Source organism: Eptatretus burgeri, chromosome 2 (assembly GCF_056783735.1).
Source record: "Eptatretus burgeri isolate ZD-2024b chromosome 2, Ebu_testis_v1, whole genome shotgun sequence".
Classification (NCBI taxonomy): domain Eukaryota; kingdom Metazoa; phylum Chordata; class Myxini; order Myxiniformes; family Myxinidae; genus Eptatretus; species Eptatretus burgeri.
The window spans coordinates 151,612,047-151,634,962 of NC_140962.1; the positions used below are offsets into that span (position 1 = coordinate 151,612,047).

The 22,916-nt window shown below is 47.4% G+C and overlaps 1 protein-coding gene across 1 annotated transcript; it reads left to right on the forward strand.

Annotated features, from left to right (window-relative positions):
* The first annotated feature begins 123 nt into the window (after positions 1 to 123).
* Positions 124 to 19,045, forward strand: LOC147033559 (uncharacterized). The gene is made up of 2 exons (XM_085855678.1): positions 124 to 682; positions 17,443 to 19,045. Exons 1-2 carry the CDS (start codon positions 304 to 306, stop codon positions 18,501 to 18,503), a joined length of 1,440 nt encoding a protein of 479 aa, XP_085711804.1. The 5' UTR covers positions 124 to 303; the 3' UTR covers positions 18,504 to 19,045.
* The last annotated feature ends 3,871 nt before the right edge of the window (positions 19,046 to 22,916 follow it).

Genomic DNA, 22,916 nt, shown 5'->3' on the forward strand with positions numbered 1-22,916 from the left:
GCTGAGTGGCTGAAACGCACAGAAATGACTGAGGGAAATGAAACCCACAAACAACATCATGCGGTCCCTTCCAACCACGATGACGCTCTCGGAAGAGGAAGTAGTAAATATCCGGGATTTATTTTTATTTTTTTATTTTTTTATTTTCAGGACGATTAGTTAAATGTCCAATGATTAGCATCAAGCGTCAATCAGTATCTGAAGAAACTCGTCTCAAAGAGAGATTAAAAAAAAAAAAAAAATTGCATCACACACCTGCTATATATTTGTTTTGAATCTTTTAGCTCGGGATATTGACAGACAATGGAATGGAGGAGATGGAGTGGAGACCGCGGGCCCGTCCCGGCCTGGCTGGAGATCCAGGGTCTATCGGAGGAGTCTCTCCGAGCCGCCGTTACGGGTCTCGGGATCGAGATCCTCGGAGCTCTCTGTGCCCGGGCCGAGCCCCCGACGGTGAGAGATCAACTGTGTTCTTTATCCGCACGAAAGTTCACCGACACCATGTACGCCGAGCTATGTCGGTACATGGAGTCGTTCCGTGCGGGGAGAAGATCGGAAAGGACCGTCGTGTCCAGACGTGGAATGTACGTTGAGGAGACGGGAGGACCTGCTGAAGTTTTGTGGATCGACGATGACAACGAGGGCTCTGTTTGTGCTGAAGATGGAGGAGTCTCGGAGAATGGTGAGTCGTGTGTGTTTTGTCACAACTCGTCCGCGATTTTGTCACAACTCGTCCGTGATTTTGTCACAACTCGTCCGTGATTTTGTCACAACTCGTCCGCGATTTTGTCACAACTCGTCCGCGATTTTCTCACAACTCGTCGGCGATTTTCTCACAACTCGTCCGCGATTTTGTCACAACTCGTCCGCGATTTTGTCACAACTCGTCCGCGATTTTGTCACAACTCGTCCGCGATTTTGTCACAACTCGTCCGCGATTTTGTCACAACTCGTCCGCGATTTTGTCACAACTCGTCCGCGATTTTGTCACAACTCGTCCGCGATTTTGTCACAACTCGTCCGCGATTTTGTCACAACTCGTCCGCGATTTTGTCACAACTCGTCCGCGATTTTGTCAACTCGTCCGCGATTTTGTCACAACTCGTCCGCGATTTTGTCACAACTCGTCCGCGATTTTGTCAACTCGTCCGCGATTTTGTCACAACTCGTCCGCGATTTTGTCACAACTCGTCCGCGATTTTGTCACAACTCGTCCGCGATTTTGTCACAACTCGTCCGCGATTTTCTCACAACTCGTCCGCGATTTTCTCACAACTCGTCCGCGATTTTCTCACAACTCGTCCGCGATTTTCTCACAACTCGTCCGCGATTTTCTCACAACTCGTCCGCGATTTTCTCACAACTCGTCCGCGATTTTCTCACAACTCGTCCGCGATTTTGTCAACTCGTCCGCGATTTTGTCAACTCGTCCGCGATTTTGTCAACTCGTCCGCGATTTTGTCAACTCGTCCGCGATTTTGTCAACTCGTCCGCGATTTTGTCAACTCGTCCGCGATTTTGTCAACTCGTCCGCGATTTTCTCACAACTCGTCCGCGATTTTCTCACAACTCGTCCGCGATTTTCTCACAACTCGTCCGCGATTTTCTCACAACTCGTCCGCGATTTTCTCACAACTCGTCCGCGATTTTCTCACAACTCGTCCGCGATTTTCTCACAACTCGTCCGCGATTTTCTCACAACTCGTCCGCGATTTTCTCACAACTCGTCCGCGATTTTCTCACAACTCGTCCGCGATTTTCTCACAACTCGTCCGCGATTTTCTCACAACTCGTCCGCGATTTTCTCACAACTCGTCCGCGATTTTCTCACAACTCGTCCGCGATTTTGTCACAACTCGTCCGCGATTTTGTCACAACTCGTCCGCGATTTTGTCACAACTCGTCCGCGATTTTGTCACAACTCGTCCGCGATTTTGTCACAACTCGCCCGCGATTTTGTCACAACTCGCCCGCGATTTTGTCACAACTCGCCCGCGATTTTGTCACAACTCGCCCGCGATTTTGTCACAACTCGCCCGCGATTTTGTCACAACTCGCCCGCGATTTTGTCACAACTCGCCCGCGATTTTGTCACAACTCGCCCGCGATTTTGTCACAACTCGCCCGCGATTTTGTCACAACTCGCCCGCGATTTTGTCACAACTCGCCCGCGATTTTGTCACAACTCGCCCGCGATTTTGTCACAACTCGCCCGCGATTTTGTCACAACTCGCCCGCGATTTTGTCACAACTCGCCCGCGATTTTGTCACAACTCGCCCGCGATTTTGTCACAACTCGCCCGCGATTTTGTCACAACTCGCCCGCGATTTTGTCACAACTCGCCCGCGATTTTGTCACAACTCGCCCGCGATTTTGTCACAACTCGCCCGCGATTTTGTCACAACTCGCCCGCGATTTTGTCACAACTCGCCCGCGATTTTGTCACAACTCGCCCGCGATTTTGTCACAACTCGCCCGCGGTTTTGTCACAACTCGCCCGCGGTTTTGTCACAACTCGCCCGCGGTTTTGTCACAACTCGCCCGCGGTTTTGTCACAACTCGCCCGCGGTTTTGTCACAACTCGCCCGCGGTTTTGTCACAACTCGTCCGCGGTTTTGTCACAACTCGTCCGCGGTTTTGTCACAACTCGTCCGCGGTTTTGTCACAACTCGTCCGCGGTTTTGTCACAACTCGTCCGCGGTTTTGTCACAACTCGTCCGCGGTTTTGTCACAACTCGTCCGCGGTTTTGTCACAACTCGTCCGCGGCTTTGTCACAACTCGTCCGCGGCTTTGTCACAACTCGTCCGCGGCTTTGTCACAACTCGTCCGCGGCTTTGTCACAACTCGTCCGCGGCTTTGTCACAACTCGTCCGCGGCTTTGTCACAACTCGTCCGCGGTTTTGTCACAACTCGTCCGCGGTTTTGTCACAACTCGTCCGCGATTTTCTCACAACTCGTCCGCGATTTTCTCACAACTCGTCCGCGATTTTCTCACAACTCGTCCGCGGTTTTGTCACAACTCGTCCGCGGTTTTGTCACAACTCGTCCGCGGTTTTGTCACAACTCGTCCGCGGTTTTGTCACAACTCGTCCGCGGTTTTGTCACAACTCGTCCGCGGTTTTGTCACAACTCGTCCGCGGTTTTGTCACAACTCGTCCGCGGTTTTGTCACAACTCGTCCGCGGTTTTGTCACAACTCGTCCGCGGTTTTGTCACAACTCGTCCGCGGTTTTGTCACAACTCGTCCGCGGTTTTGTCACAACTCGTCCGCGGTTTTGTCACAACACGTCCGCGGTTTTGTCACAACCCGTCCGCGGTTTTGTCACAACCCGTCCGCGGTTTTTGTCACAACCCGTCCGCGGTTTTTGTCACAACCCGTCCGCGGTTTTTGTCACAACCCGTCCGCGGTTTTTGTCACAACCCGTCCGCGGTTTTTGTCACAACCCGTCCGCGGTTTTGTCGTCCGCGGTTTTGTCACAACCCGTCCGCGGTTTTTGTCACAACCCGTCCGCGGTTTTTGTCACAACCCGTCCGCGGTTTTTGTCACAACCCGTCCGCGGTTTTTGTCACAACCCGTCCGCGGTTTTTGTCACAACCCGTCCGCGGTTTTTGTCACAACCCGTCCGCGGTTTTTGTCACAACCCGTCCGCGGTTTTGTCAGCCCCGTCCGCGGTTTTTGTCACAACCCGTCCGCGGTTTTTTGTCACAACCCGTCCGCGGTTTTGTCGCAACCCGTCCGCGGTTTTTGTCGCAACCCGTCCGCGGTTTTTGTCGCAACCCGTCCGCGGTTTTTGTCGCTACCCGTCCGCGGTTTTGTCGCAACCCGTCCGCGGTTTTTGTCGCAACCCGTCCGCGGTTTTTGTCGCAACCCGTCCGCGGTTTTTGTCGCAACCCGTCCGCGGTTTTTGTCGCAACCCGTCCGCGGTTTTTGTCGCAACCCGTCCGCGGTTTTTGTCGCAACCCGTCCGCGGTTTTTGTCGCAACCCGTCCGCGGTTTTTGTCGCAACCCGTCCGCGGTTTTTGTCGCAACCCGTCCGCGGTTTTTGTCGCAACCCGTCCGCGGTTTTTGTCGCAACCCGTCCGCGGTTTTTGTCGCAACCCGTCCGCGGTTTTTGTCGCAACCCGTCCGCGGTTTTTGTCGCAACCCGTCCGCGGTTTTTGTCGCAACCCGTCCGCGGTTTTTTGCGCCACCCGTCCGCGGTTTTTGTCGCAACCCGTCCGCGGTTTTTGTCGCAACCCGTCCGCGGTTTTTGTCACAACCCGTCCGCCGCTTTTGTCGCAACCCGTCCGCGGTTTTTGTCGCAACCCGTCCGCGGTTTTTGTCGCAACCCGTCCGCGGTTTTTGTCGCAACCCGTCCGCGGTTTTTGTCGCAACCCGTCCGCGGTTTTTGTCGCAACCCGTCCGCGGTTTTTGTCGCAACCCGTCCGCGGTTTTTGTCGCAACCCGTCCGCGGTTTTTGTCGCAACCCGTCCGCGGTTTTTGTCGCAACCCGTCCGCGGTTTTTGTCGCAACCCGTCCGCGGTTTTTGTCGCAACCCGTCCGCGGTTTTTGTCGCAACCCGTCCGCGGTTTTTGTCGCAACCCGTCCGCGGTTTTTGTCACAACCCGTCCGCGGTTTTTGTCACAACCCGTCCGCGGTTTTTGTCACAACCCGTCCGCGGTTTTTGTCGCAACCCGTCCGCGGTTTTTGTCGCAACCCGTCCGCGGTTTTTGTCGCAACCCGTCCGCGGTTTTTGTCGCAACCCGTCCGCGGTTTTTGTCGCAACCCGTCCGCGGTTTTTGTCGCAACCCGTCCGCGGTTTTTGTCGCAACCCGTCCCGCGGTTTTTGTCGCAACCCGTCCGCGGTTTTGTCGCAACCCGTCCGCGGTTTTGTCGCATAACCGTCCGCGGTTTTTGTCGCAACCCGTCCGCGGTTTTATGTCGCAACCCGTCCAGCGGTTTTTGTCGCATAACCCGTCCGCGGTTTTTGTCGCAACCCGTCCGCGGTTTTTGTCGCAACCCGTCCGCGGTTTTTGTCGCAACCCGTCCGCGGTTTTTGTCGCAAACCCGTCCGCGGTTTTTGTCGCAACCCGTCCGCGGTTTTTGTCGCATAACCCGTCCGCGGTTTTTGGCGCAACCCGTCCGCGGTTTTTGTCGCAACCCGTCCGCGGTTTTTGTCGCAACCCGTCCGCGGTTTTTGTCGCAACCCGTCCGCGGTTTTTGTCGCAACCCGTCCGCGGTTTTTGTCGCAACCCGTCCGCGGTTTTTGCCGCATCCCGTCCGCGGTTTTTGTCGCAAACCCGTCCGCGGTTTTTGTCGCAACCCGTCCGCGGTTTTTGTCGCAACCCGTCCGCGGTTTTTGTCGCAACCCGTCCGGCGGTTTTTGTCGCAACCCGTCCGCGGTTTTTTGTCGCAACCCGTCCGCGGTTTTTGTCGCATAACTCCGTCCGCGGTTTTTGTCGCAACCCGTCCGCGGTTTTTGTCGCAACCCGTCCGCGGTTTTTGTCGCATAACCCGTCCGCGGTTTTTGTCGCAACCCGTCCGCGGTTTTTGTCGCAACCCGTCCGCGGTTTTTGTCGCAACCCGTCCGCGGTTTTGTCGCAAACCCGTCCGCGGTTTTTGTCGCAACCCGTCCGCGGTTTTTGTCGCAACCCGTCCGCGGTTTTTGTCGCAACTCCGTCCGCGGTTTTTGTCGCAACCCGTCCGCGGTTTTTGTCGCATAACCCGTCCGCGGTTTTTGTCGCAACCCGTCCGCGGTTTTTGTCGCAACCCGTCCGCGGTTTTTGTCGCAACCCGTCCGCGGTTTTATCGCATAACCCGTCCGCGGTTTTTGTCGCAACCCGTCCGCGGTTTTTTGTCGCAACCCGTCCGCGGTTTTTGTCGCAACCCGTCCGCGGTTTTTGTCGCAACCCGTCCGCGGTTTTTGTCGCAACCCGTCCGCGGTTTTTGTCGCAACCCGTCCGCGGTTTTTGTCGCAACCCGTCCGCGGTTTTTGTCGCAACCCGTCCGCGGTTTTTGTCGCAACCCGTCCGCGGTTTTTGTCGCAACCCGTCCGCGGTTTTTGTCACAACCCGTCCGCGTTTTTGTCACAACCCGTCCGCGGTTTTTGTCACAACCCGTCCGCGGTTTTTGTCACAACCCGTCCGCGGTTTTTGTCACAACCCCTCCGCGGTTTTTGTCACAACCCCTCCGCGGTTTTTGTCACAACTCGTCCGCGGTTTTGTCACAACTCGTCCGCGGTTTTGTCACAACTCGTCCGCGGTTTTGTCACAACTCGTCCGCGGTTTTTGTCACAACTCGTCCGCGGTTTTTGTCACAACTCGTCCGCGGTTTTTGTCACAACTCGTCCGCGGTTTTTGTCACAACTCGTCCGCGGTTTTTGTCACAACTCGTCGGCGGTTTTTGTCACAACTCGTCGGCGGTTTTTGTCACAACTCGTCGGCGGTTTTTGTCACAACTCGTCGGCGGTTTTTGTCACAACTCGTCCGCGGTTTTTGTCACAACTCGTCCGCGGTTTTTGTCACAACCCGTCCGCGGTTTTTGTCACAACCCGTCCGCGGTTTTTGTCACAACCCGTCCGCGGTTTTTGTCACAACCCGTCCGCGGTTTTTGTCACAACCCGTCCGCGGTTTTTGTCACAACCCGTCCGCGGTTTTTGTCACAACCCGTCCGCGGTTTTTGTCACAACCCGTCCGCGGTTTTTGTCACAACCCGTCCGCGGTTTTTGTCACAACCCGTCCGCGGTTTTTGTCACAACCCGTCCGCGGTTTTTGTCACAACCCGTCCGCGGTTTTTGTCACAACCCGTCCGCGGTTTTTGTCACAACCCGTCCGCGGTTTTTGTCACAACTCGTCCGCGGTTTTTGTCACAACTCGTCCGCGGTTTTTGTCACAACTCGTCCGCGGTTTTTGTCACAACTCGTCCGCGATTTACTGTCAGGTCAGGTTCGATCTGTGACCTGCTACAGGTACCATGTAAACCTGTACTAACCTGTTCCATGGTCGGGTTGTCGGCGACTAAACCGTCTCCCCCACCAGGTTTTCTGGTGAGGAGGGTGTTTGGATATGGACACCCAGCAGGATTAAAAACAAAACCTGTCAAAGGGCGGAGGAGCTCCTTGTGAGCCAACGGCCATCCATATCTAGTGCCCAACTGTGTCTGCGGACGTCCTCCTGCAGTTGGGTCACTTCTTATTAGGAGGTTGGTGGCAGGATTTCCACTCTGGCCACCGTAAAACCCTTCATTCCGCAAAACGCAAAAACGCAAAAAAAATCTGAAAACCCACTCCGTGGGAGTACCTCCTGTGCAGCTTCCCTTCGCAGGGCAGCTCACCGGATGACGGGATTGGGGCAAAGCCTTCGGGACCCCCAATCTTTGTTAGGAGGGAAACCACGGGGTAACATCCCTGGGTCAGATTGCGGGAGAGTGTGTCGGAGTGGTGCTGAGGTGTCGTCCACCAGACGGCGGTCTCCTTGGGTTAACCTGAGGCGGTCCCTTCGGGTGGGTGCCTGGAATGTCCTATCCCTAAGAGAGGATGATCACCTGTCTCTGTTATCATCTGAGCTCAAGCGTTTGGACATCGGGATTGCAGCTCTCTCTGAGGTGCGGCGAGATAATGGTGGGTGGTTACACCTATTATTGGTCTGGTCGCTCTGATGGTTACCATACCCAAGGAGTTGCTGCAGCTGTGTCCAATAAGCTGACCCCAATGATAATTGAGGTAACACCGGTCAACGAGCGTATTATGAGATTAAGGATTCGTCACTCCTTAGGTGTCATTTCCCTGGTCTCTGTTTATGCTCCGACTGAGGCGAGTGATCTCACCGTGAAGGATGCATTCTACGCCACACTCGAGTCTGTGGTTGATCAGTGCCCCAGACGAGAAACACTTCTAGTCTTGGGGGATTTCAATGCATCGACTGGAACTGATAGGGACGGTTATGAGGTGTGTGTTGGTCCCCATGGGTCAGGAACTATGAACCAGAATAGCACTAAGTTCCTTGACTTTGCAAGAAGTCATGGACTTAGGGTGGCTGGTTCATGGTTTCAGCGCCCACAAGCTCATCGCTGGACTTGGTATTCCAACGCTGGCGGTGTGGCAAAGGAGATTTACCATGTCCTCATTGACGGTCGTTGGAGGATGATCCAGAACTGCAGGGTCTACCGGAGTGCTCAGTTCCTCAATACTGACCACAGGCTTGTTGTAGCAACTCTAAAGCTGCACCTTAAATCCTGGAGAATGGTACCATCCCAGCCGAGGCTGGATGTTGCCAAGCTCAGGGATGAGAGAGTAGCTGAGGAGTTTGCGAACAGGCTGAGTGGACACTTGGGGGGTCTGGGTGCTTTGGGGGGTCCTTAAGAGTTGTGGAGCGCCTTCAAGACCACCGTCCTTGATGTTGCCGGTGGATGCCTTGGAGCTCACCGCAGGGCAAAGAAGAATTTTGTCTGTCAAGGGACACTGGATACCATTGACCAGAGTCGCAGTGCCAGGCTGAATGGCAGAGCTGAGCTGTTCAGGGAGCTGAGGCGTAAAACTGTACGTGCACTGAGGGTGGACAAGGAGGCCTATGTGCGAGGAATCTGTGAGGGGGTAGAGCATCACCTGTGGACAGGTGATTCTCGTCCCGCTTACAGGGGAATTCGCGCATTACGTTCATCCAAGCCCATCCCTCGGAGCACTACAGTTCGAGCAGAGAGTGGTAGGCTCTTGACAGCGGAGTCTGAAGTGAAGGCCCGCTGCGCCGGTTACTTTGAGCGGTTGTACCAGGCTGATCCCCCAACTGTCGAGTTGGACGTCAAGGGTGTTACAATCCCTGTTGCTGACCCTCGAATCAACTGTGGTCCACCTACGCTTGTGGAAACACGGGCTGCGGTGAACCAGTTGAAACGGGGCAAAGCTCCAGGGATCTGTGGCATCCATGCCGAACTTCTCAGGGCTGGTGGAAATGCTGCACTCATGTCGTTGCATGCAGTTTTGTGCTCTGCCTGGAACACAGGCATCATCCCAACTGACTGGAAGATGGGCCTTGTTGTCCCTCTCTGGAAAGGGAAGGGTGATCGCCAAGACTGCAACAACTACCGAGGGGTGACGCTGCTCTCAGTGCCGGGCAAGGTCTTTGCTCGGATAATTCTCGATAGGGTTCGCCATCATCTGCTTGAGCACCAGCGTCCAGAGCAGTCAGGCTTTACACCAAAGAGGTCAACGATTGACCGTATCCTTGCACTTCGTGTCCTCACCGAACGCAGACGAGAGTTTTGGCAGGGGCTGCTTGCAGCCTTTGTTGATCTCTGTAAAGCGTTCGATTCAGTGAATCGGGATGTCCTCTGGAGGATTCTTGGTCTTCGTGGGTTGCCACCAAAACTGATCGATCTGATGTCTGAACTCTACTCTGGTACTGAGAGTGCTGTGAAGTGTGGTGATACCATCTCTGACTTATTTCCAGTTGTTACTGGAGTTCGTCAGAGATGTGTACTTGCCCCCACACTTTTCAGCACTTGTATGGACTGGATTCTAGGGAGGATGTCAGAGAGATCAAGTTGCGGTGCGTCATTTGGGAATGTCAAGATCTCGGACCTTGACTTTGCAGATGATGCAGTCATCTTTGCGGAGACTTTAGACATCCTCTTGGGGGCCCTCGAGGTGCTGAATGAGGAGTCGGAGCCGTTGGGATTACGGGTTTCTTGGGTCAAAACTAAGATCCAGGCTTTCGGTGACATCTTGGATGCTGCTGTCCTATCTGTGTCTGTTTGTGGTGAGGATGTTGAGGTCGTGGAGAGTGATTCACTTACCTTGGCAGTGATATTCATGTCTCTGCTGGCTGCGAGTCAGAGGTCAATAGACGTCTGGGTCGGGCCTGGGGAGTCATGGATTCACTGGATCATGGGGTGTGGCGCTGCCGGTACCTGTGCGGGAGGACGAAAGTCCGAGTCTTCAGGTCCTTGGTACTTCCAGTCTTGCTCTATGGGTGCGAGACTTGGACTCTGACCAAGGATCTGAGACGGAGACTTAATTCCTTTGGTACCAGGTCTCTTCGGAGAATCCTTGGCTATCGCTGGTCGGATTTTGTGTCCAACGAGCGGTTGCTGAGAGAGACTCGGATGAGATTTGTTACCTGCATAGTCCGTGAGCGTCAGTTGCGGCTGTATGGACATGTGGCTCGTTTTCCTGACTCTGATCCTGCTCACCAGATTCTCTCAGCGAGGGAGTCTCATGAGTGGAGGAGGCCAGTGGGTCGACCATGTGCCTCATGGTTGCAACAGGTTGACCATCATCTCAAGGAGATGGGGATGGGCCTGGCATCTGCCTGGGGGATGGCCAGACGGAGGCCCCTGGTGTACCGGTGGAAAGTGGACGCAGCGACGTGCTGTTCTGACACATGCTCCCATACCTGACCTGACCTCGTCCGCGATTTTCTCACAACTCGTCCTCAATTTTTTGAAATTTCATGCTGTATTGACGTGTCGTTTTTGGGCCCCATCTCTCAATCATGAAGAATCAAAAAAAAAAAACCTCTCATCCAGAACTGGATCTTCATCAAAATTGAATTGATTCGAACTCGTCGCACACCCAACATGTCTATCAAGTTTCGTCCGAATCCGTCCACAACTTTTTGAGATATCCAGCACATCCACACACGAACTGATAGACGGGTGAAAAATGTCGACTTGGTAAAAAAAAAAATCATTTGTAGTTTCATGGGGCATTGTCTGATCGGGTGGATGAGGGAATGGCAGTGGAGGGTGGTACATCTAGACTTTAAGAAAGCATTTGATAAGGTACCACATCGGAGGCTGTTGACTCGGCAATCTCGCTGTCCGGATATGATCAAAACTTGTGTGCAGAACACACCTTGCGACAGAATTGTCTAGAGTAGTCCGATAAATCTGACGTTCTGTTGCATTATTATTTATTTTATTCCTACTGTCGTCATGTTGCGCCAGTAGAAAACAACGAAGAAAAGAGAATAACAAAAGAAAGCTACAGCACGTCAGATTTATCGAACTTGTCGGACGGACGAAGGATTTATCGGACAAGTCTAGATTCTAGAGTTGACAAGTAACTTGTATTAGCATGCACACAATGTACAAGTCAATGCGTAAGAGTCCTGAGGCTATGAGGCCGTGTAATAGGACAGATAAATTTGTCTTTCATAGTTGTGCCAACATATTTTTCCCTGTTCATTTATTACAGCATTTTTGCTAAATGTTAATGAATAGCAAGCCAATGGAAGCAGTACCTTCACTTTAGAATAAACCCATGTATGTCGAGTGCAACCATACCTGGCTTGCATGTATGTGGAATCGTACCTATCCCAGCAGGCTGGTTTCAACGAACAATTCAATTAGCTGCAAAATGTGGGTGCAGGTTTTTCACATTGTTTGATTTTAAAATTATCTCCTTGTGCCTTGAAATGATGCAATATTCATCTTTAGTATTTTACTTGTATGTCCCTGTAAGTTTCTTTTTTAATGGAAAGGTTCAACGCTCACATTTTATATTTTGTGGACATGGTATAGCGCTTTATTGTGCATACATGTATTGGATTTGTACACGGCTACGACAAGGTAGTAAAGGGATAAATAATTGCCTCGTGATTGTTGTGCATACACGGCTCAGAAGCAGAATTTCTTGTCTCTGTGTGTGAGGAAACTTCCGCGAAACAATCACAGGAATTAAGACTATCAGTGAGATAGCAAACAAATGTGCACAATGCATTTGTACGTACTTTATACGGCATGCGACGTCTAATCGATCCACTCTGAGCGAGTCGCGTTCTGGAGATGACGTCAACAGTCACGTGACCTGCGGTTCACTGAACTCCACTTTTTTGAGGGGCGGGGCATAGCAAGTTGTGAAAAGCACTACAAATGTTCGAAATATTGGTCTAATTATCCCATTGTTGATTTTAAAAAAGAAACATGGGTGATTTCTTCACTAGGAAGGGCAAGTTGATATATAAATAACTAGAGGGGGAGCACTCGGTTGAGTGCAAAACCTCCGCCGCCAATACTGCTGGGTCACTTAAGTGAACCTGATATCCTATTCATTGTAGGTCAAAACGGATCAGACTCTACTGAACCACGATTGAATAAACTAAACTAGATCGACGCGCATGTAGAAATGCCAAAAAAATAAAATCGAAATGTTTTTGAAAAAAAGGTGCAAAATTTGTTATTTTTTCTCTGACAAATTTTTTTTGGGGGGGGTTGGAAATCACGTAAAACATGTAGAAATGCAAATAAAAAATTCAAATATTTTTCAAATATCGAAATTTTTTTGAAAAAAAGTTGCAAATTTTTTTTTTTCTCCAGCAAATTTTTTTTTTTGGATGGAAGTCACTTAAAACATGTTGAAATGCAAAAACAAAAATTCAAATATTTTTTCTAAATGGCCGCCATTGCGGCCATATTGGACTTTGGACCAAGTCCGAAATCTAATGGCATGATCCCTGGACCATACCTAATCCCCCCACCAAGTTTCGTCGAAATCCGTCCAGGAGTTTTTCCGTAATACTGTTCACAAATAAACAAACAGACAGGTGAAAACAGTAACCTCCATCCATTTTCGATGGCGGAGGTTAACCAGAAAATTTTGAGTGTCATGGGACCTTTAAATAAAGATGTTTGACTTCAAAGTATGAAGTCACAAAAAATGCAGTAAACTTCACAGAGATAAGCAACTCCGGATTGCCTGGAGCAAATTTGAAAAATATTGTTTTTAAAGATTAATTTTTAATTTCAAGACATTTTTGTGTTCCTTTAAGTCGTGGACACCAATTCTGGCCATATTTTGAAGATTTGTTAGCTTATATACTGAAACGCAAAAGAAACTTACCACTTGTTTGAAATGTAATAAAATTGTAACAGTTAAAAACTGGACGGTGAGCACTCTGGAGAGTGCAAAACCTCTGCCGCCAATACTGCTGGGTCACTCAAGTGAACCTTGTATCTTATTCATGAAATATGTCAACAGTGCTGACAGAGTTATAGTTCTTTTCTCCAACATTTGGGGGGGGGGTGCGGGGGGGGGTTGGAAATCACTTAAAACATGTAAAAATGCAAAAAAAAAAAAAATCAATTTTGTTGAAAAAAAAGTTGCAAAATTTTTTTTGGGGGGGTTGGAAATCACTTAAAACATGTAAAAATGCAAAAAAAAATTTTCTCAAACAATTTTTTTGGGGGGGTTGGAAATCACTTAAAATATGTAGAAATGCAAAAAAAAAATTCTCTAGCAATTTTTTTTTTGGGGAGGGGTAACAAATTTTTTTTGGGGGGGTAACAATTTTTTTTGGGGGGGTAGAAATCACTTAAAACATGTAGAAATGCAAAAAAAATTTCTCTTTTTGGGGGGGGGGGTAAAAAAAGTTTGGGGGGTGGGAAATCACTTAAAACATGTGGAATTGCAAAAAAAAAAAATTTTTCTCGAGCAATTTTTTTGGAGGGGGGGCTGGGACCAAGTCCAAAATTTAATGGCATGATCCTTGGACCATACCTAACCCCCCCACCAAGTTTCGTCGAAATCCGTCGAGGAGTTTTTCCGTAATACTGTTCACAAATAAACAAACAAACAAGCAGTCATAGACTGGCACTTACGAAATCGTCAACTTGACCTCTGACTTTGTCGAATACAAGCTGTCTCTGGAGAAGGTAGCGACGCAAACCAGAAGTTTCTACCATGATTCTGTACCAAACCATCAAAAATCGAATGTTTTGGATGTTTGACGTCACTGTGACCTTGACCTTTGACCGATTTTGACCAAAATCTAATCAGCGCAAGCCACCACCCTCCTGAATCACGTGGTGTAATTTGACATTGGTAGCTTCTTTCGTTCTCGAGTTATCTGTACCAAACCATCAAAAATCGAATATTTGACCTCACTGTGACCTTGACCTTTGACCGATTTTGACCAAAATCTAATCAGCACTAGCCATCAACCTCCTGAATCACGTGGTGTAATTTGACATTGGTAGCTTCTTCCGTTCTCGAGCTATCATTTTTTGGATGTTTGACCTCACTGTGACCTTGACCTTTGACCGATTTTGACCAAAATCTAATCAGCGCAAGCCACCACCCTCCTGAATCATGTGGTGTAATTTGACATTGGTAGCTTCTTTCGTTCTCGAGTTATCTGTACCACACCATCAAAAATCGAATATTTGACCTCACTGTGACCTTGACCTTTGACCGATTTTGACCAAAATCTAATCAGCACTAGCCATCACCCTCCTGAATCACGTGGTGTAATTTGACCTTGGTAGCTTCTTCCATTCTCGAGTTATCGTGCCTACAAACAAACAAACAAACAAACAAGCAGTCATAGACTGGTACTTACGAAATCGTCAACTTGACCTCTGACCTTGTCTAATAAAAGCTGTCTCTCGAGAAGGTAGCGACGCAAACCAGAAGTTTCTACGATGATTCTGTATCAAACCATCAAAAATCGTAACGTCGACCGAAGCAAAAATCTCCATTTCTCCACGCAATTATACCTTAACGTAACTCAACGACGTGTCTGCTCGAGCGCACTGCATCATGGGACGACCCGTGACGCGTCGAGTGAAATATTTTTTATACAATCTTAAAACGTCTTCAAAACATCCGATTTTTACCAGAATTTCGACAACCGAGTTTTAAGCGTCCTAAGCGATCGCAAAAACCGAAGACAAAATTAAAATCGAAGTTAAAACAAACTCGTAACGTCGAGCGAAGCAAAAATCTCCATTTCTCCACATGAATTTACGGAATTATGTTTGACCTCACTGTGACCTTGACCTTTGACCGATTTTGACCAAAATCTAATCAGCACGAGCCATCACCCTCCTGAATCACGTGGTGTAATTTGACATTGATAGCTTCTTCCGTTCTCGAGTTATCTTGCCTACAAACAAAAAAACAAACAAACAAACGGAAGTCATCAATAAACTTACGAAACCTTTAGATTTCGTAAGTAACAAACAGAAACGGAAGTCATCAATATACTTGCGAAATCTTTAGATTTCGTAAGTAACAAACAGAAAGGGGTGAAAACAGTAACCTCCATCCATCTTCGAAGATGGCGGAGGTTAATAAAACAAACCAACAATTGCTAATTGAAACATTGGCATTTTATTGATGACGTGTCAAGTTTTTGACCAGGATACACCATCTCATAAGTTTGTTCTACAGTACAGAACAGCACAGGGTGCAATGTCAGTCCCCTTTCAATAGCGGGTGTAGCCACCATTGTTTTGGATGCAGGCAGTGCATTGTCGGCGCATACTGCCTACCAGTCTTTGGATGGATTGCTGCTGGATTCTGTCCCACTCAGTCCTCAATGTCTGAAGCCATCTGACTTTGGACCATCTGCCTGTCCTACCTTGCAGTGGTGACTCTTGGCCTCCCTGATCAAGGTCTGTCATCTGCAGAGTTGTGGAGGGTGTCTCTGTCCACCAGTGCCGATATCGTCTGGTGTGAACAGCCAAGGCGACGTGCCACCTCACGGTAGCTCAATCCGCCTTGCAGTATGCCCAAGGCACACTGCCACTGATCCCTTGACAATCGTGGCATGTTGATTGAAATGCCCATTTTGCACTGGCCTTTTTAAAGCCAACATCAAGACATCACGTGCAGCTCATTAAAATCATCCCGTACCCCTTGGCTAATCACTGACAGTCAAAACGGCTGTTCAACAGCTGTGCTATGAAGTGACCATTGAGGGTTCAAGTGACCATCCGTGACCGTTTTGTCTGACAGTGAGGACACTGTCCACAAATAAGTTCAAACATTTACTACACGCAGTGTTATTGTTGATATTTGCGGGTTTAAAAGGTGGTAAGTTTCTTTTGCGTTTCAGTATATAATCTGTAAATCATGTTTAAGATCATGAATTTTACTCTTATTTGTGCTCCAATTCATTTGTTTATTTTTTTGTCGTACAGGAACATCCGACCACTTTCTGTACTCGTATCCATGCCCTTCACACAGTGATATGATTTGTTTTAAAATTGCACTGGGAATTGCGTAACCATAACTCTCAAACCCTTACCCTAATCCTCATTTATATATTAATGTTTATCTTGTATGCACGTAAATTCTGAACCCTAATACCTTGGCCTGGCAAAACAAACCCTACATCTAATGTGGAATAAAGAAATTATTAGGTATAAAATAGAGAAAATCGAACCAGCTGAATATAAATTCATTGAGACGCCTGTCGCTGTTTTTTTTCTGTTTGAATGTTCGCCATATTGCCCCTCGCAAAACAACTGTCCGCTCGCCGTGTATGATCACATGATCTCTTTGACATGACATTCATGGTACTTTTCTTCCTAATATGACAAATGGTGTCCCTGGTTATTACCCTGCGCTCGCAAAGCGAGAAGCAGGATTAAGCGATTGGTAGCGTGCATACGACGTACGTAGGTATGGCGTACGTCATGTTTGCATTTTGTTAAGAGCGTGCAAGGAAAACCGTTCAGTGGAGGAAATTGAAACTTTACCACGTATGTTACATGACCATGTGATACAGCGGTCACTCTTTTGAGGTCGACATCGGCCAAAATTTCTGAAATCCTCAATTTTCATCCGATTGACTTGAAATTTGAACAGGATTTGCATATCAGGTCACTGAATTCAACTGCCAATTATTTTTGAGGTCAACATTAGCCAAAAGGTGAACATAGTCCAAATTTCTAAAATTGTCAATTTTCATCTGATCAAATTGAAATTTGTGGAGGATTTGCACATTCGGTCATTGAATTAAAGTACCAATTATTTTTGAGGTCAACATAGGCCAGAATTTCTGAAATTGTCAATTTTCATCCGATTAACTTGAAATTTCAACAGGATTTTCATAAAAATGACCATCATGTGTCACGTGGTTTGGCAGCCATATTGGATCAAAGGGAAAATCTTTGAGCATCTTGGTCGGAGAAAACGCTTAACTGAACAATGCAAAATTTAACTAATTGATCAACTACCCATGGGAAATTTGGTTTGATAAAGATGACATCATCGCTCAAAAGGTCTGGCAGCCATGTTGGGTCAAAGAAAAAAAACAACCTTAAAAAAACAAAAGAGTGGGATGGTTCACACAAAGTCACTAACACAAAACTGCCTCTGGCTTCCTTTAGTTTCAGTTGGCATTATTGTGAATTGTTGAGTGAATTTATTTTATTTTTTTAACTGTCATGATCAGTGCAGTCTTGTGATGAGCAATTAAGAATAAAAAAAAATCACATCACAAAGGTAAATGGTAACCTGCAACTTTTGAACACTGCACTGCTGCAGCACGACGCATGAGGCACTTTACTGAGAATATTCGCATGTAAAGGTTGCAGATCCTTTAAGTCTTTTCAATTCAGCTCATCATTTCACTTCATTTGCTAAATGTTGCCTTCAAAGCTGTACATTGAGATTCTTTCCGATGGCCCAGTTTCTGAGAACCGGCTTTCTTTTTCTTTTGGTGAATTATCTTTGCAGGTGAACAGGAGCATCTCATCGCAGATTTTCCCTGCACATCATGCTCTCTTGTCTTCAACACAAAGGTGGCTTTGATGAGACACAGGAAGAGGCACCGATCAGTATCCCGTGCCAAAAAGTACAAATGCACTGATTGTTCTTACAGTGCCTGTTACGAGAGCACATTGGTGAACCACATTCGAACTCACACAAAAGAGAGACCATATACCTGCAACGTGTGTGGTAAGGGATTCAATTATTTGTCGGATTTGAAGAAGCACTTGCGAATTCACACGGGGGAGCGCCCTTACACGTGCACTGTGTGCGGAAAGGGATTCGTTCAGTTCGCGCACTGTCAGAGTCACATGCGGATTCACACGGGGGAGCGCCCGTACTCTTGCACGTTTTGTGTCAAGGCATTCTCAAATATATCGTCCTTGAAAAACCACACGCGCATCCACACAGGAGAGCGCCCATACACTTGCGAGGTTTGTGGAAAGAAGTTCTCCTCTTCTTCAGTTTTGAGAAAGCATTCGCGTTGCTTTCACTCCGAGAAGGGGCCATTTACCTGCAGTGCAGAGAAGAAGCTATATATCTGCAGTGTGTGCGACAAAAGATTCATGTACTCGTCGGGCTTGAAGAAACACGTGAGAATTCACACGGGAGAGCGCCCATACCCGTGCACTGTGTGCGGTAAGGGCTTCAACCAGTTGGTGCACTGTCAGATTCACATGCGAATTCACACAGGGGAGCGACCATACAGCTGCGAAGTTTGTGCAAAGACGTTCTCCATTTTTTCCGCGATGAAAAAGCACGCCCGTGTGCACGCAGTGGAGCACCTGGACCCCATCAAAATGGGAAGCGATCTTCCAGAAAGAGATAAAGCGCTCAAGTACCCGAAGCTCAACCATAACGTGAAGGCAACTGGGAAGCTGTGGAAGATTCAGCACATCCCAGTCATCTTCAGAACTACTCCTGCGTTGATTAAAATCCACTTCCGAGAGTCTTTGAAAGAGATACCAGGAAATCATAACAAACAAGCTACAACTGCAAGCTGTCCAAGTTTTGGTGACGATCTTTAAAATAGCCCTTAGAGGGAAGATGCTATACAAAACACCTGGAAAGTACTCCTACGGTTTTGCTCGAAACATCACAACTTCGTTGTTCATAGTGAACTCTTAAAATATGAATGACATCACTTAAAATGGACTAATTCCACCGTCTGATGGTTGAACAAGGACGTGGGTACCCTCCAACCAAGAGCAAATGCCGACGAGCTTTCAGGAATACCGATTAAACATAGAAATTGCAATTGATTAACAAACGTGGTTAATTCCCATCCTGTGCATCAAATTACCTTTTGGGGGTGAAGAAACATGCTGGTACTTTCTGCTGATTTGATCAGGTTGTTGTGCCTGGCGCTGCTTACATGTCACTTTATGCTCGCGTCTCTGTTGGCCACGCGAAAATGATTTGGATTAAATATTGCAGGGGATAATGGTCTCTTTTCTTTTTCTTTTCTTGTTTTTTTTTTTACCTTTCCTGTTGGGATATTTCTGCTCCTATTCCTTTGTTGAATTAAATATTTTGCTCCTTTTTTTTTTTTGCATTAAATTTAATACTTTAAAGTACTTGTGCACTTTGATTTATTTATTGTGTTTGCTCCCACTCTTGCTTTTACAATCTACCATTTTTGGGGTGTTTTGTTTGTAAAATGAAAAGTTCCATAATGCACCTTAGATCCTTGAGATATCTGTAGTTCATCAATGCTTTGGGAATGTCACCAGTAGTAAAGCCGCTTTATACAGGTTTTGAGGGTCGAAGAAGAGCAGGGGGCAATGGGTCGATCTACTCTAAATGATGAGGTGTGTGTGTGTGTGTGTGTGTGTGTGTGTGTGTGTGTGTGTGTGTGTGTGTGTGTGTGTGTGTGTGTGTGTGTGTGTGTGTGTGTGTGTGTGTGTGTGTGTGTGTGTGTGTGTGTGTGTGTGTGTGTGTGTGTGTGTGTGTGTGTGTGTGTGGCATGTTTTTTTTTGTGGAGTTCTACTGGAGCGTTCTGATGTGGAATGTGATGCACCAAAATTATCGCCATTATCTCCCGAGTTGATTTGGCTCATTAACTACAAAGAACCCGGAAAAAATTCCCGTGTTATAAACGCACGCTATGTTAAGGTGTATAGGGCAGCTTAATGGGTCCTTCCACGGCATGGCCTTCTAATTACAAAATAAATAACAAAACATTAATTAATACTAATAATATTAACAACACCAATAATAGTAGTATAATTGGGCAATAAACATATAATCTCTGCCCTGGCCCAAGCACATCTGGGTTTAGTGCAAGGCAAGCTAATGCTCAAGCGGTACAGCAGGCAGGTATGCTACAAGGCTGTGAAGACCAATGAAAACTTGGTCCATTGGACTAACGGGCCCACTCGTAGAAAAAAAATCGCACCCATGTCCGAAGGAAGCGGTGCAGTTTGGCATTTCCTTTTCATGATGCTGGGCATCTCGAGCTCCCTTTGTGTCAATTTAGTATCTGCGCTGTTTTAAAAAAAAAAAATTGACAGATGGACGGATGGGCATCCCAAATATTGAAGCGGCTGCACCGCTTAAAATTAGAGGACAAATAGTCCTGTAGTTCGCCTGGCTGGTTGCCAAAAAGTGGTGTCACGGATGGATCAAAGTTAGTCCTATTTGATAAGGTGCAAATCCAAAAATATCTGCAATTCATATTTTCCAAGGCATTGCCCACTTTCTGCATTATGACGTCACTTGTGGCCATATTGTTTATATCTACTTTTTTAATCAATTTTTTTTTTTCGATTTTCGATTTTGAAGTGATTCTTCACAATTGAGAGATAAGACCAAAAACGACATATAGCACGATGTTGGGTGACTTACGGTGACGAGAACAAGCTGATTAAATTTTAGTTTAGGTCCAAACCAGATCCGTCCTTTCAGTAGGATACAAAATGTAAACTTCAGGCTGGTGGAGGTAGAGCACTTTACCCAGTGCCTTTGTAGTTATAGAATGCTTTTGGAGCCCCTTTTGTTTGTTTTTCTTGTATACAGTGTCGAGGCTCGTATGCGAGCTAACACACAGAACGTGCAACAAGGGGGGGCAGGAGATAAGAGGGGTGGGAGAGAGAAGGAGAAAACAGTGGGGAACAGAGACTTTTAAAAACCTCAAAATACAAGCTGACCTGTATCTTTTGAAGACTATACATCACAACATTTGTTTTGTGCTCACTGTGGGTGCTTGGGGTGAGAATTCTAACTTATGCTTATAGTATAAAGATTTCTTTTCAGATCATGCAGGGAGCATTTGCATTGTACACAATGGTATTGTTGTCTGACTTCTCATGTTCTCCATAACTTGTGTTTATTTACAATGCACAAGCTCGGGCTGGAAGGATGGCTTGGAGCACACTCGCCTCTAAGCTGGCTAACTTGGGTCAGAATTCCGGCCGAGCTATGCACTGTCATCCGGTGTTCCACAGGCAGAGTGATTCGTTCGTGTGTGTGCATTGCTTCGGATGGACAACATTAGTTTGTGGACGTTAAAGATCCCACAGAGTCCATGAAGAGTATGCGAACTATTGCCGTCTTCCTGATCAAATTCCACATTGCTGCCCTAACCTACTGAGGGCATTGTATCAGCGTGTTATCAGCTGATGATGCTACCCTGCAGCCTTGTGCTACATACGAAATAATAATTCACAAGCTGCTGATAAATTACTTTATTCGATTTTCTTGTCTTCGTCTGCAAAGATCATTCATAACATACTCATTACGAAGATCCCCTATACTTCGTGCTCTCTCATTTTCGTCACTCAGGCTGCATTGAAGATGAACATGAAGAGGCATCTACCAGTTTCCAATGATATAAAAAGTTCAAATGCTCTGACTGTCCAAACAGTACACGCTATAAAAGTAAGTTTGTGACACACACACACACCCGGATCCATACCAGAGAGAAACCGTACACCTGCAGTGTGTGTGGTAAGGGATTTGGTCACTCGTTAAACTGTCAGAAGCATATGACAATCCACATGGGGGGAGCGCCCGTACACATGCGCCGTGTATGCAGCCTCAGGCTTGAAAGTGAACACTTGTATCCACACGGGGAAGAATGGAGGTTTGGTTGTGGATACCTTTCCTGTGAGTGATCCCGAGCGACGGCAAGCTATTAAGCAAACCAATGAGCAGAAAGCGAGCAGGCAGACGCACTCCCCTGGCATGTACTTTCTTGCCACGACTCCTCTCGAGTGCCATCGGTGACTCCTGTCAAGCAGCCAAGGCTCCACAGCCTCTTGGGGAAAGCAAAATGGATGGCGACAACAAAAATATGCCAAACAATGACAAGGGGTCCGATGTGTCTTCGTAGTCTTAATGGGTCTTGGGATTGTAAAAGGTCGAAAGGGTTTTGGGGTTCTTAAGGGTCTAATGTAATTCATACACATGCTCACGTTCTGTGTGGACAAACAGACCCAAATGCAATACCCTCTCTCCTGGTGAGGGTAATAAGATTAAGGGTGGGGAGGTTGGTGTGGAGGGAGAGAGGAGGGGGTGGAGAGAGGGGGGAGGAGGATGAAAGAGAGAAAGACAGGGGGGAGAGAGCAAATAAGACCTGTCACTTCGATAATATAAGGGTAAACAAGAAAGAGCAGAGATTGCAGACCCTCAGCAGGATTTGTTTTGTGTGTGTGGCAAACAAATGGAAGAATGTATTCAATGAAAGGTAAAAAACTAAATGGTCTACTTGTAAATGCGTGAAGGTCTGAAAAGTTGAAGAGGTGAAATGGCCAGAAGGTCTAAAGGTTGAAAGGTGGAAAGGTCGAAAAATGTCTAAATGGGTCTAAAGAGTCAAAATGGTTGAAGGGATCTAAAGAGTGTAATTTAAGGTCTGAAAGGTTGGAATTGTCTGAAAGGGACTAAATGGCCTTAAAATGTCTAAAAAGGGTTTAAAGATCAAATGGGGTCGACAGGGTATTGAAAGGTCTGAAAAGTGTGAAGGTCTAATGGGTAGAAAATAGTCTTATTTGGGGTTCCAACAGGTCGAAGAGGATCCAAAGGGTCGTCGAGGTCTCAGGGTTCTAAAAGGGAGTAATGGGGGTGTATAGGATATTCGGGGTCTTAAAAGGTGTTCAGGATAGATCCTCTGCGTATTATGGGTTATCAGGTTCTTTTGGAGTCTTCGTGGTCTTAATAGGTCTTGGAGTTATTAAGGGTCAAAGGTAATTCATACACATACACACGTTTGTTTGACAAACAAACAAGTGCAATACCCTCTCTTTTGGTGAGGGTAATAAGACTAAAGCTGACCTTGCCGTGATATTTATCCCCTCCCCACTCCCCAGGGATCTTTGACTGGTCTAAGGTTAAACATGACCATCACCGCCGCACCTCAACACAGAGCGCCGTTTATGTTTGGTCGTTTTCAGCAGAGTGACAGTGCGTGTCACCTACAGGTACTTTTTTCCCATAAATTAACA